The sequence below is a fragment of the Schistocerca nitens genome, chromosome 3 (assembly GCF_023898315.1).
Source record: "Schistocerca nitens isolate TAMUIC-IGC-003100 chromosome 3, iqSchNite1.1, whole genome shotgun sequence".
Taxonomy (NCBI): domain Eukaryota; kingdom Metazoa; phylum Arthropoda; class Insecta; order Orthoptera; family Acrididae; genus Schistocerca; species Schistocerca nitens.
The window spans coordinates 221833249-221848825 of record NC_064616.1 but is presented as its reverse complement, the minus strand read 5'-3'; the positions used below and the strand labels follow the sequence as shown (position 1 = coordinate 221848825).

Genomic DNA, 15577 nt, shown 5'->3' with positions numbered 1-15577 from the left:
TTCAGAGGATTCGTGTAGATTTAGATGTAGATGAGTATAGTCTAGCGCCTCACCTTTCCTCCACAGTGTGTGCGACCAGTTTATTCAGTTACGATGGTGTACTCTTATGTTTCACACAAATTTCTAACCTTACTGAAACAACTGGACACACATTTTTGCTCTCAAGACAATCTGACCTTAAAACTATATTCACTCGCTGAAAGCTATCAAAAGAAATGCGAAAATAATAAAAGCTATTCAGGTGGAAATGGCTAGAGTAATTAGCAGTGTTTTAAAGGAAAGTAAGAACTGACTTAGTGAATCGATATCAGTATATAAAAGAAAGGAAACTTGTCTTGTAAGAAGTAAAGGTGACAACGTTAAAAAGATGTTATCAGCTCTATACTAGAATTTCATACAGCGAAGAGTCGAGAAATATAATCATTACCGACGAATGTGGGGATGGTTTCTTGCATCTAAATATACAGTGTACTTCACAAACCGCTATAAGTGAGGTCCTATCTTGCAAAATCTCAAAAGGAACTAAATGGTAATAACTGTGGGTAAGTGAACATTCGAAACAGAAGAATAAAGTTAGAAGTTATCTAAATGTTGCGATTTGGATGTAAATCTCTCTTAAAGTCGGATATCCTTTGTTTCTCACTTACTTTTAGTAAGTACTGACGTTGTAGCTTCCTAAAGTACTCTTACACGTACCACTTGTTTGCTTCTCTTGGGTTTTCCTAAAGTTCTGATCATCTTCGATAACGTCACTAATATTGGGACATGGAGTAAAAACGAACATAAAACGAACCTAATTGTAGTGTCTCAGCTTTTAAAAACTCAACGCTGCTAAAGCAGCTCACTGAGAACTACATTTAGAAGCAGACAATTCCGACAGAGTTACTGTGGTTTTCTCTCCAAAAAACATTTATAAAACTGCTTGCAGTTCACCTTTAGCAATACAATATACCGAATAGTTTCGATCACGTATCACCAGCTGAAGAATTCCTCAGTTATACAAAAGTAGCATAATCAATTAGTTTGGTAATGTTAGTAAGAATGTGTGTGTTATCCAGACAAATACCCTAAGACAAAAAATTAATTTAAACTCAATGTCATATTTGCAGTTTAAGATAATGCTGAATCCGGTATCTCGTGTAAGTATTCCAGACCAGTTTAAAATTAAAGTTATTGAAGTGAATGTCACCCGTGCAAGTTTGGCTTCAGGTACGGCCAAGGTCTTATTGTTTCCGACCTCCCTTTCGAAAAATCAGTGTTGTCATTTTACTTTACCGAAGGTCGTGGTTCAGTAAGAGCTTGTTTGCCTTGTGCAGTTTTGTTAGCAAACTTGCAGTGGAGCTCTGATTGAAAAAGACTGCGATGAGTATAGATCAGAGAAAGAACCAGTATTATTCAAATATTACTACAGTCACACATCTGACATGCTGCTACCAGCATAGTTACACGAACAAGGCCAATGTCCTGTACAGTCTGAGATTTTCCAATTTGAGCTGGGGCTCTCGCTCTGATAACATTGCTATCCTGAGTTTCCTTAGAAAGGTTCTTCTTGGCCCCATTGAGAGCTCGAGTATCAATTGTATGTCACTGGCCCACGTTGATGGAAAGGCTAGTGAAATTCCTCTCCAAAGTATTTTGAGTTGTCTATTGTCGTGAATAATATCTGGATGTTTGTTTTAATGTATAAATTAGGGTACAAAATGATATTAAAAACAAGTAATGGATAAATCTAATATGAACCAACGCTCCAATTTGTTTGTGCAGTTTCGGAAGTGATAACTTGAAAATAAAATATAGTTTGACGTTAATGGGTTCACAAGTGAGCATCATAGAGAAAATAATTTGGCGATGTTAGTAATCGTATGTTTATAAGTTAAATTACAATTCCAAGTTTCTAAGTAAGTGATGTACTTCAAAATAATAACTTTTTCGAGTAGTGTGAGTTTTTGCATCTAAACAATATTGGAAGCGATCACAATATGGTGTCTTCCATTGTTTACTTACAGCAATCACTTCAAGTGCCTGTGTGGTTTGAAAACATGGAGCTGCCTTCAATATTCAGGTTTTTAAATGCCCATTTCCAGTTACATATTGGGGAAAGTTTGTGAATGGACTTGAAATTTATCTATAATATTTGATCTCATCACTTTTATAACGTTGCCTAATATTCCAGTTTGTTTTACATTTCATGCTATTTTTTCATGGTGCTGATTTCATGGCGAATGTTTTCGTATTTACACTATCAAAATGTTAAAAAATGGTCATTAAATACGGTGTAGAACGCACTTACTCATTGTCAAAGCTATTTTTTCCTCAGTCTCTACAGTTAATATTCGAGATCATAGTTTCATTGACACTGTGTAACCCGTTATCTCTGTCAGATACATATTGCTTTTGTGTTTACCCAGTGCTGCAGAAGTGTTTATTTTGTACCTAATTTTCTGTTTCCACAATCTTCACATACTGGGTAGTAAAGAAGAAGTTCCAAATATTCTTGAAATAAAAATATCTAATGTGCAGAACCCGCAAAACTGCAGCAGACTTTATCAGATATTTGGTTTAATCTCTAATCGAAAAGGAGTATTTTATTGGAACTATTAAATGTTGACGAATTTTACAATCTCTAATCACCAGCCTAAATTCGCAGCCAATTAGTGGTTTACTTTTTGTTTGCAGTGAGGTATTTTTTAATATTTATTTTATTTAGTAGCCTCGTGTTTTTAATGTGTGATTTCTTTTGTTTTGTGCGCAGAACTCCTGAAGCAAATGCTGTGCAGTATACAGCTGCACAAGCACACCAAGCTCAGCAGCAGGCACAGGTGCAACCACAGCCTCAGGCTCAACCGAGCCCACAAGCCAGTCTACAGCTGGTGGCTGCAGAGCCCACAATCGCTGCCCAATACTACTCTGCACAAACTCAAGCACAAGCACAGGCGCAAGCACAAGCACAGGCACAAGCACAAGCTCAAGCTCAAGCTCAAGCTCAAGCTCAAGCCCAAGCTCAAGCCCAAGCTCAAGCCCAAGCTCAAGCTCGAGCTCAAGCTCAAGCTCAAGCTCAGGCTCAAGCACAAGCACAGCTGCAACCACAACCTCAGCCACAGCAGCAGCTGTTGACTCAGCAACAGCTGCAGCAACACGTTCTGACCCAGGCACAGGCCCTGCCACAGCAGCAACTGGTGGTTGCTACATCACCACGCTCAGTTGCTCTCGTTCCTCAGCAGCTGACACCCTCCAGAGCCCACAGTGTGCACGAAGCGCGGCTGAGGGCCTCATTGGCCGGTGAGGATCCGAACGCAGCCGTTCAGCAGCTGATAGTGGCAACTCCGACGCCTACACAGACACAGTATGAGGGTGCACAGGTGGCACAATTCCTGGCTCTGTCCCAGCGACAGCAGGCTCAGGAGCAACAGCAGCAGCAGCTGCTACAACAGCAGCAGCAACAACAACAACAGCTGCAGCAGCAGCAGCAGCAGCAGCTTCAGCAACTGGCTCCCCAGCAGGCTGTCCAACAAGTGGCTATACAACAGTCTCACGCTGGCCTTGCTGAACAGCGTCAGCAGGCTGCTCTGAGGCAAGCTCAGCAGCCACAGATAGTCTACCAGAGTGTCGAAGACCAGCAGGCCGCCCTCCAAGCTGCTCGACAGCAGTCGGCCCAGCAGCACGCCGCCGTACAGCAAGCCGACCAACAACAGGCGGCACTCCGAGAGGCACAGCAACAAGCTGCTCTGAGAGAGGCGCAGCAACAAGCTGCTCTCAGGGAGGCGCAACAGCAAGCTGCCCTGAGAGAGGCACAACAGCAAGCTGCTCTGCGAGAGGCTCAGCAACAGGCCGCACTACGAGAGGCTCAGCAACAGGCTGCTCAGCAGGAGGCACAGCAGCAGGCCGCGCTGCGAGAGGCTCAGCAGCAAGCTGCACTGCGAGAGGCACAGCAGCAGGCGGCTCTCAGGGAGTCCCAGAGGTACAGACCCATACAGCAGGTGGAACAACACGCCGTGGTCAGGGAGCCACAGTCCTATCAGGAGTACGAGCAGCAGCAAGACTCCCAGACACAGATACCCGTGTTGCAGCAAACACGCAGACCGGCACCGGAGCAGTATTTGCGTGAAACGACGCGCCCTCACCAGGCGAGGCGGCCGCAGGCTTTCTCGCGCACTCGTCAGCGCATTACGACTCCCCCTCCGATCCACGACGAGGAAGTGATCAACTCTCTTCTCGGCCAAGCGCCAGAGACTAGGACCATCTATCAGTCCACCGCACGTCCTTCGTACTTCGAACAGACTACACAACCCTCTCAATCGTCTGTCTTCGAATCGACAGCCTCGGGAAGACAAAGAGCTCAACGACCGACAGCTGCACTCGACAACGGACAACCTGCTGAGCCCGAAGGAGGAAACTCTCTACCTGTCGTGCGTCTGCCCACACCTGACGGGCAGCGTCCTCTCACCCACTCCGAGCTCCAGGCTCTTGTCGACGCCGGTTTCAAAGTAGCTCCAGTGGCAGAGAGTGACACTCCTGCTCCCAACCCCGTGTACTATCAGCCACAGCAGCAGTTGACCTCCACTAAGAGACAAAGGTCGTATGCAACGCCGACACCTCCTGCTCAGTCAGTGGGTCAGGAAAGAAGCAAGTCACGCAGGATACAACGCCCACAAAGGCCGCAGAGGCCACACAGCGCTCCTCCGGCTACGAGGCTGCAAGACGAGTATCTCAGTTCCTTCCCTAGCCCGTCCCCTACAGCTGGTAGGCCCGTGTACGAAGACTCGACAACACAGCGTCCTGTCTACCAAGAAATTGTAACGCAGGCTCCAGTTTACCAGGAAAGTCCGACAGCACAACCCACATACCAAGAGCTTACTACCGTCCGTCCTGTCTACCGAGAACCGACGACAGCAAGTTCTGCCTACCAGGAGATAGAAACACCTCAGATTATTTTTCAGGAAGATCTGAAAGGACGGCAGATATACCACGACGCTCAGACTCTGCAGCAACAGCGGCCTACCTACAACCCACAGCCCGTAGTGCCGGAAGCTGCCCCGGCGCCTGTGCAGTACGTGGCAGCGACGACGGCCGCACCAGCCACAGCGGCGGCTCTGAAAGACCCTTACCAGGCGGTGCAGGAACACCTTCGCGCCCAGCAGCGCACGCAGGCCAGCGCGCCCCGGCGCTTCCAGCAGCAACAGCAGCTGGTGCAGCAGCAGGAGCAGCAGCAACACCAGCAGCAGCAGCAACAGAACCGTTATGACCAGCAGCAGTTCTTAGAACAGGACCAAGAACAGCAACAGAGGCCGGAACTGGACTACAGGTAACATGTCATTCCAATCGTTGCAAAAGCCTTCTATCTCCAGTTTGTCAAATAACTTTAGATCTAAAAGTGAAAAAGACATTAAACTGTCTATTTACTTTGCTATTTAACATTCACATTATAGTAGATAACTAGTTGACAATAAACTATGAAAAAATATTTTCATATCACAAAGGGCTGCCATGACAAACATTTTTAAGACCTAGTTAAAACTATCAGAAATTCTCTGTCGACTGATTTAAATCTTTTCATTTCATTCCTTTTTATTGCCAAGCATTGATATTTTGAACGCATTTCAAAAATTTGAAAAATATGTAAAAATCAGCCAACCGGTTGCATAGGATTTCTATATACCTTGACCAGGTTTCGTCACCTCTAAGGGTGACTTCATTATAATTACCTTACCTTCTGATGAAGTCACCCTTAGAGGTGGCGAAACCTGGTCAAGGTATATAGAAAACCTATGCAACCGGTTGGCTGATTTTTACATATTTTTCAAATTTGTGTATACGCTCGCTGCAAACGTCAGCCATGTTCAAAGTTGTAATTTTGAACGCATTTAATTATTTTTTAGTAACAATGAATTGCTTGGTTTTGTTTTGTTTTGTTAGCTGCGAGTTCCATACTTCAGTCAGTCATAAAGTGTAAAATTCTCGACTGAAAAAAAATTGGAAACATTCCATTAAAAAAAATCAATATGTTTAAAGTATCAGACCGGGACGGGGAGTACTGCAACTGTGGTTAAACAGCTTTGTAATGTTCATAAAACGTTTTGTTGTCCTGTAACCCACTGTCAGAGCCGGCCGGGGTGGCCGGCCTGGATTGTATTACGAGGATTTTCGCGGACCAGGGGCTCCACTTCTTTTGCTATTGTCGGTTCTTTACAGAGAGGCGGTCTGCCACTTCGTTCTGCGTCATTCAGACGTTTGATCACAATGAAAATATCTGAGCTTACTGACTTTTATGTCATATAACGCTGTATTATTATATACATTTCCACCAAACCGGCGTAGATTGTTGCGAGATTATTCCCCTTCAATTGCAAAAAAAAAAAAAAAAAATGAATAAATAAATAAATTACCGTATTTGACGATTTTCCACTTTATCAACGGGCTGCGCCATTTTGTTTTGGTTATTCTAGCGACCACTACGGTAATGTGGTGCAGAGATTTCAATGTGCACCATAAATGCAGGCGTGTACCTATAAACAAGCAGAAAAAAGTTCAAACGCAGCCGGGTCACGTCTTCCATAACCGCCGAAATTTTAACAGGCGTACACCCTGCCATTTACAAAGCACAAATGCAACGAGAGAGCGCTATGCAAGGATACTTGAAACCTCGGTATGCAGGACGTACACCATAAAACAACACACACACACACACACACACACACACACACACACACACTGTAAATACCAGCGCCACCACACAGCCAACCATGACCTACATCAACTTCCGACTTTCTTTTTCTTACGATACGCACCCATATAGCCATCTCGATAGGGGAAAGACGATGCGACAGCGTGCTTCTACAGTTAAGGATATTCATGAATGTCAAATTACCCTGGCGGGAAGTTACGTAGGCTTAAACGTGTCACCCGATGCCATGCAGGCGATTTTCGTGTTGGTTATGGTGGTACGATGGACAACACAACACCCAGTCCCCGAGCGAAGAAAGTCTCCCACCCGGCCGGAAATCAAGCTCAGGTCCCTTTCGTTAGCGATCTGCCACGATGACCCTGCAGCTATCGAGGTGGACATGTATGTTGCCTTTCGGCATATTCCCTGCACACCGAGGTTTTAAATTTCCCTGCAAATAGCTCTCTCATTGCATTTGTACCTTGTAAATGGTAGGGCGTGGACCTGTAGAAATATCGGCTGTTGTCGAAGACGCCACCAGGTGCATTGCCGTTAACTTCTTTTAATATTTTATCTGGCGGGAGAACCTCAAGTTTCACATCCAAAAAATTAATGGCGTAACTTTATTTTTTCTAGGTAATAATTAAAATATCGAGTACCCTCGTATAGAACGATCAACGTAAGCTATAATATTTTGGACATGGCTGCACTACAGCAATGGTTACAGAACAGTGGGAATAAAAGATAGCCAACCAGCTGAAGAAATGGTGGTTTTCGAATAACCTTGACCACGGTTTCGACGGACCTAAACCCGTCTTCTTCAGAAGGACAGACCTGCATACAATGCAATAACTTGTAATGAAAACGCCATGGAACAATATTACTTGTCTAGCAGAAGGTACTCTCTACACTAAGTGTAGGACTATCACAAACAATATGGTAAATATCACAACAGGGCAAGTAGTACTTACAATTTCACATTAGCAATTTACTCAGTATAGTCTGTCTCCAAATGACATTTATCGCCAGCGTTCTGTATGTCATATTTAAAAGCTGAGGTCCCTGGCATCAAGGGCTTGTCACATCAGTAAAAACAATTACTTAGAATAATAGGCCATGTTAGTAGCTACATGCCTACTTAGGGAAAGCGGAGAGCGTGGATGTAAGTAAAGCAATTTCTGAGGCACCGGCCGCGCGGGATTAGCTGAGCGGTCTAGGGTGCTGCAGTCATGGACTGTGCGGCTGGTCCCAGCGGAGGTTCGAGTCCTCCCTCGGGCATGGGTGTGTGTGTTTGTTCTTAGGATAATTTAGGTTAAGTAGTGTTTAAGCTTAGGGACTGATGACCTTAGCAGTGAAGTCCCATAAGATTTCACACACATTTGACCATTTTTTTCTGAGGCACATGCACCGACAAACATGTACACTTGTACACTAAACAGCGAATAAGCGTAAGCACATTGAATTTACCAATACAAATATACCATGCAAATGAACTAGAATGTAATAAGATGTTAAAAAAGACTAATACATAAAATATACTGGCGTAAGTTATGATCCTTATAGGACTATCAGTACATTATCATACGGGAATAGTGATACGTTATTACAAGCATATTGACAGAAATGAAGTTAATATCACCTCCAGTACATCATCATACTGGAAGTAAAACTGCCAGTGCATAATCACGCTATTAAAAGTAATGTCAGTAAAAAGCAGAAATTTATAGGTCTCTAAAGAGTGGCAAACATAAAAAAGTGGGTGGCATCAATATCCTAGTACAATATTAACTGGAAAAAGAATATGTATGCACAAAAATTTTATAATAGAATTTTTAGGAAATGAACCACTCGTAAAGGCTACAGGCCGTCGTATGAAGATTTTTTTGCGAACAGTATAAGGTTGAAACTATTGCAAAATTGGTAGTTTCCAAGAATGATTGCCTATCGAAGTCTTGGTGTGGAAACGATACATATCGAATGTGCGATCGTAAATCGATCATGCGACTCTGGTGGCGGGCGTTGTGATCAATTATTTGTGATCGTCATTTTTATCTGTTTTTCGTCGTTCCCATAGTTGCTCTAAATTACATACCTCTGCGAATTATTTGTGAGTTGCTAGGGAATCCCAAACGATTTATGTCGTTAGTGAGTGGGATGTCTGGTGTTCTTGACGTTTCTTCGGCGGATTCTCTCACATGGAAAATTCTAATTCCATGTTTATATAACGTAGAAAATTGTTCGAATTTTTGTCCCAAACATGGAGTACTACCGGACGAGGATAGAAGGGACTGTGTAGACTGTGCTGGTACGAAGTGTGTAGAACTTCGTAAGAACAGTTTAGATGTTGAAATACCGTTTACAATTTCATTGCGGACAGTGAGGAAAACATACGAGTATCAGGAAGAATACATGGTTTGAATCTTTAAAATTATCCATCCAGACCACCGTAATGGACTTCCACATGGTGTCAACACCGACGAGTAAGGTAAGTCGTCTCCTTTGCAATTACAAGTATTTTTGTAACGCTCTTCTTTTGTCGTTGCTGTAGCGAACACCGTAAACATACTCATAACGGCCACCACCAGAGTCGAATGATCGATTTTCGATCGCACGTTCGATATGTGTCGTTCGGACACCGCAACTTCGATAGGCAATCATTCTCGGAAATTACCGAAAAATTGTCCACAGGCAAGCTGCAGCTGGTCTTTTAGTAAATTCCCGTATTTTCGCTCAAGATGTTTATAAATCTCTAATTCTTCCCAAAGGTCCATCCTGCGCCCATTGATTTCTCTTCCAAATTTTTCGGAGCGTGGTTGGCAATCAGTAGATGTTCAGCTAACGTAGAGTTATGTATATTATTTCCTTTCTTTCCTAACAGATGCTCTTTGCAGTTTCGAAGATGACTGTTGCATAAACAAATGTTTGGCAGGTTCGCCGAGGTTGCCGCGGCGCCGATAGTGGTCGAAGAGCCAGCGACGGTGGCGCCGCCGCCGGCTACCCGCGGCCGCAGGCCGTACCACGCACGGTCGCGGCTGAGGGCTCGCCAGCAGCATCCCCCGGGTGACGGCTACTCCGGACAGGAGTACGACGCCGAAGCCTACTCGGCCGCGCGTAGGGTGCGTGGCCGCCGACCGCTGCCCGCCGACAGGTCCTGAGCTCACACTACTCGCTGACACTGGAGCCGAGTCTCACCCCAACAGAATCTCGTTTGACACTAAATTTGTCGTACGGTCTTTGGACACAAAATTGTAAATCTCATCATTTCAGCGATAATCATCTAGAGTGGGAAAAACCTTCCGCTCGTCTCTGGCATTAGTGCTGTCTCTACTACAGTGACGCAGCCAACAAGCTGTTCTATATTTGGAAGTCGCAGGTGTAGACACAGGAACTTTTGCTACATTGAATGAAAAAAAAAAAAAAAGAACTGATTAAGATCAAATGGACTAGTTTCACAGATGGGTAAGCAGTGCTTCGGAGCTCAAACATTGGTGCGGGAACATTTCGTGGTCTGCCATTCGTCGGTTTTGATACTTTAGTGCTTTCAATTCCTAAAGTTTATTTCGTAGTAAGGGAATCGTATACATTCCCAATGACTGACACGTTTTACTTGACTCTCATTTGGAATCTATGATGGAACGCAACTTCGCTTTGTGGATTCAACAACTCTTAACCACTGGTTCCGAGTAGCTCAAGGATGTAGGTAAACTGATAGGTTTTCTAATTGATATTTTTCGTCAAACTACGTTTTCCTGGAATGACTCTGTAACTCATTTTAATTTGTAACGTTGCAGACTATTAGCCAATTTTCTTCATGACTCAAAAATTGACGCTAACACAGAAATCTTGATTAACTTCTCACGATCTGGGTTCAAAGTCATGAAGAACTCTTTCAAGGTCATCACATTCACGGTTGGATGTAGAAATTATTTATTTCACAACTGCAGTTTCAGCGTTTAGACATTTTCAAGTGGTACTGCAAAAGATCCACATGTAAACAGTGTGTTGGAATAATGATTTGTAGCGTTTTATGTAAAGATGGTTAACACTGGTAACATTTCACGTAAGTTACACATTTCACAATGTACAGAGATTCGCACTCGTTTGATGTTACTGTATTTCGACAGTGAAAAGGCTCATTTTTGACGATGACATGTGTGCATGTCGGAGGATTTCGAAGTCTGACATTTGCTGAAGCATAATCTTTTGCAGTAGCAGTTGAAAATGCCCCAAAGGCCAAAATTGAAATTGCAAATAAATAATTTCCACAGTCAAAGGCGAATGTGGTGCACTTCAAGAAAACAAAAACCTTGGTTCACTGAAATTGACAAGTTTTATGCTTTTAAATTTTGAAGTGGGTTTCTGGCCTATTTCTTCTTGAAATGATTCCAATACTTCCATAGCGTGGAAAAAGTGATAACCTACGACGTAAAGTTTCAATTTCCCGTGTTGTGGAAATTTTACAGATGTATATCTCTAATCATAGAGAATATGAAAAGAGGGCAGGGAAAAATGGTGCAGTATTGCGTGTTCGTTGTAGTTAGAATATTTTCTCTCTGGCGGGACACGTGGCAATATCGTGAAAAACAATAGAAGGATGAGTGATATCGTTTAAGTATTTAGATGCGTGAATGTTGCTGCACATGCCTTTTTTTAACAAGGACGAATGTTGTCAAACTAACTACTCACTCGTTGTGCTTTCGAGTTATGTACATATGATTTTATGTTTTATGAACAAGAGTCGGTGTACAAGGAATATTTTGCGAATAACATGCCTGAAACGTGGGAAGCTACTTACGCATATGTGGATTTTTGAAAACTAGAAGATTATTTTCAGTGGTTGAATGAAATGCGTGTTTCTTTCGTGCTTAAGGTCTACAAAGCTATCTTGCCCTAAACTTTCCACTTTTCATAAGTAATGCGCGGTATCTTCTCTTATGCCTTGTAATGTTCATGGGCAGCGTCCAGTGAATTAAACGGACTTCAGGTGTGTGAAATGCGGCTCTTAATACGAAGAATTATGTATGTTTAAACGAATATTTGGGATTAATATACAATATTTTAATTTTTGTTGTCGAGTTCCTGTGTTTTTGAATGTTTATTTTATGTCTCGTCCTGATTAAGTTCAGGCAGTACCTGTGTATACTCACTTTGTAGAAAGAAATCACGTAATATGTAACATTATTGTGTGTTGGAAAGAGTGCTTAATAAAGATGTGTGCATATCACAGATTATTTCTGGTGAAGAAGGTTACTAGTTTTAAATACATGTCTAACATTCACATGCGTAAGTACAGCTGCAGCGTAGCGATGTTACTCTCTTAGCGCTACGCTGTTCAATTCTTTAAAGTGCACATCCTTCTATTTTGCATGGTAGGAGGAGAACACATAAATTCATCATTATGTAAAAGTCATGTTTGCATATCAAGAACGATTGCGTCTTAAATTGTTGCTTAGAGGCTGTGTCTTCCGTAGTGAAAAAATGTCACTAACAACATTCCGAAACTTATTTTCCCTGTTTAGTTCTGAATAAATTAACCGGATCATGTCTATATTTGATCAAGAACATATCTTCTTAATTAGAACCATGACCGATGACATATGATGGAACTCTCTCTATCAAAGAAATGCAATTTACATGCCTACAGTGGCAAAAAATTTGAACCCCGAATGGACTGTATGATATCGTACCTAAAGGAAGGGGACTGTGAAGACGTCATACTAGTTTAAGGTACATCTAGAGAAAGTTTATAGGTTCCATCTTTGTAGATAAAACTATTGTAGAATAAATGTTTCGCTTTGTAGTGAAGTTTGCATTATATTGAAATAGCCTAACATACTAAAACTGCACGCTGGACCAAGAATCGAACACAGAACCTTACCTTAGGTGAACAATGCTCTTACTGACAGCTACCGGCTTTTTCTCTTTCCTTATATATATATAGTGCGTGTGTGTGTGGCTTCTTTCCCAGTTGTTTCTTACAGTCGTTTATCTCTTCCATTTTATTTATCTTCTTTCTCTCCTTTAGAGAAATTTGGCAGTGTCCCTGGAATGGTGGGGTCTATCCAAGACCTTACTGGTAATTCAGAACATGCATTCTCCTCTTGTATAATACTGGATAAATAACTAAAGTTAAATAAGTCAAACAACTAAAAGATGTAATTAAATATATAACTTCCTCTTTCGATGGCATCCAAATCCTTCCTTTTGTTAGTATAACATATTTTTAAATGAAATCAAGCTTAAAATTTCCAATTAAATGTGATATTCAAACCTACGAAAAGCCGATCGTTTATTATGCCCTTAATTTAAGATTCGAGGAACAGTTTCCTTGAGGCCTCGTGAATTCTTTTTCCCCATACGGTTTAGTTCCCTTACACGAGATGCTAAGCCTTTATCTCATTTTATTAACCAATTCCTACAGTAAGTGTAATTTATTGCCAAAAATATGTCTTTGTAATTGCAATTTGCGTTTACTCATTAATGGTGTAAGAAATTGGCACCACGTTTGTTGATGACGTAGGATAGAAATTTTCTCATTAGCCTACTGACTGAGTTGCTTTTTATTTGCAGGTAGTAGCTTGCTTCTGGCCTTACCGGATTGGATTCTTTTTTTTTTTTTTTTTTTTTCACTACTTCGATGTCTACCGTGTGAGTTCTATTGATTATGGTTCTCCATATCGACGCCCAATTTGTATCAATGTTGTTTCGTGTCCCTAATTTCCGTTTTTCACTAATTAGCTAGTGTGTTGTTAAGATCTTTTTCGTCAAGAAGCCTTCCTTTATGTATTTCGGTTCTACATTTATTTTTCCTACGTCAGTAACAGTTGTAGGTTTCCTGGCCTTATTGCTTTTAAATGCGTAGGAGTGATGACAGCTCTCACTGACAAAATTTAAAGTGTCGATCTGATTAAAAAGTTATCAGTTTTAATCCAGTCCACCATTTTAGGTACTCTTGCAACTGTTTACACCTTAATTTTAAGCATTTCAGATTGCGATATGTTGACAATAGGCAGCTGATTTTTCTCTATTATTTAGGGCAAAGACAATATACACTCCTGGAAATGGAAAAAAGAACACATTGACACCGGTGTGTCAGACCCACCATACTTGCTCCGGACACTGCGAGAGGGCTGTACAAGCAATGATCACACGCACGGCACAGCGGACACACCAGGAACCGCGGTGTTGGCCGTCGAATGGCGCTAGCTGCGCAGCATTTGTGCACCGCCGCCGTCAGTGTCAGCCAGTTTGCCGTGGCATACGGAGCTCCATCGCAGTCTTTAACACTGGTAGCATGCCGCCACAGCGTGGACGTGAACCGTATGTGCAGTTGACGGACTTTGAGCGAGGGCGTATAGTGGGCATGCGGGAGGCCGGGTGGACGTACCGCCGAATTGCTCAACACGTGGGGCGTGAGGTCTCCACAGTACATCGATGTTGTCGCCAGTGGTCGGCGGAAGGTGCACGTGCCCGTCGACCTGGGACCGGACCGCAGCGACGCACGGATGCACGCCAAGACCGTAGGATCCTACGCAGTGCCGTAGGGGACCGCACCGCCACTTCCCAGCAAATTAGGGACACTGTTGCTCCTGGGGTATCGGCGAGGACCATTCGCAACCGTCTCCATGAAGCTGGGCTACGGTCCCGCACACCGTTAGGCCGTCTTCCGCTCACGCCCCAACATCGTGCAGCCCGCCTCCAGTGGTGTCGCGACAGGCGTGAATGGAGGGACGAATGGAGACGTGTCGTCTTCAGCGACGAGAGTCGCTTCTGCCTTGGTGCCAATGATGGTCGTATGCGTGTTTGGCGCCGTGCAGGTGAGCGCCACAATCAGGACTGCATACGACCGAGGCACACAGGGCCAACACCCGGCATCATGGTGTGGGGAGCGATCTCCTACACTGGCCGTACACCACTGGTGATCGTCGAGGGGACACTGAATAGTGCACGATACATCCAAACCGTCATCGAACCCATCGTTCTACCATTCCTAGACCGGCAAGGGAACTTGCTGTTCCAACAGGACAATGCACGTCCGCATGTATCCCGTGCCACCCAACGTGCTCTAGAAGGTGTAAGTCAACTACCCTGGCCAGCAAGATCTCCGGATGTGTCCCCCATTGAGCATGTTTGGGACTGGATGAAGCGTCGTCTCACGCGGTCTGCACGTCCAGCACGAACGCTGGTCCAACTGAGGCGCCAGGTGGAAATGGCATGGCAAGCCGTTCCACAGGACTACATCCAGCATCTCTACGATCGTCTCCATGGGAGAATAGCAGCCTGCATTGCTGCGAAAGGTGGATATACACTGTACTAGTGCCGACATTGTGCATGCTCTGTTGCCTGTGTCTATGTGCCTGTGGTTCTGTCAGTGTGATCATGTGATGTATCTGACCCCAAGAATGTGTCAATAAAGTTTCCCCTTCCTGGGACAATGAATTCACGGTGTTCTTATTTCAATTTCCAGGAGTGTATGTGCGATCTACTATACCTCCGATAACATTAATGTATTTATGAGTCAGTTTCGCTCTTTTGTATCAATGTTCAAATGTGTGTGATATCTTATGGGACTTAACTGCTAAGGTAATCAGTCCCTAAGCTTACACACTACTTAACCTAAATTATCCTAAGGACAAACACACACACCCATGCCCGAGGGAGGACTCGAACCTCCGCCGTGACCAGCCGTACAGTCCACATTTGTATCAATATTTTTTCCGTTTATTCTCTACTAAAGTTCATTTAACTTTTGTCGTGACATCTCTCCTATTCACTACTACAGCGGACATACATCAAGAGCAACTGCTAACGTGAAGCGTTGATTCTCAATCTAGCCCAAGCCATGTCCTTTCCTTTCAGTACAAAATGGTTCAAATGGCTCTGAGCACTATGGGACTTAACATCTGAGGCCATCAG

At 43.4% G+C, this 15577-nt stretch overlaps 1 protein-coding gene across 1 annotated transcript in view; it reads left to right on the top strand.

Annotated features, from left to right (window-relative positions):
- LOC126248183 (histone-lysine N-methyltransferase 2D-like) overlaps nt 1-11892 on the top strand; it is a 100295-nt gene extending 88403 nt beyond the window's left edge. The window contains exons 3-4 of the mRNA XM_049948956.1: nt 2753-5302; nt 9591-11892. Of these exons, the coding sequence (XP_049804913.1) occupies nt 2753-5302; nt 9591-9816 (2776 nt within the window). The 3' untranslated portion in view covers nt 9817-11892. The remainder of the gene's footprint in view (nt 1-2752; nt 5303-9590) is intronic.
- The last annotated feature ends 3685 nt before the right edge of the window (nt 11893-15577 follow it).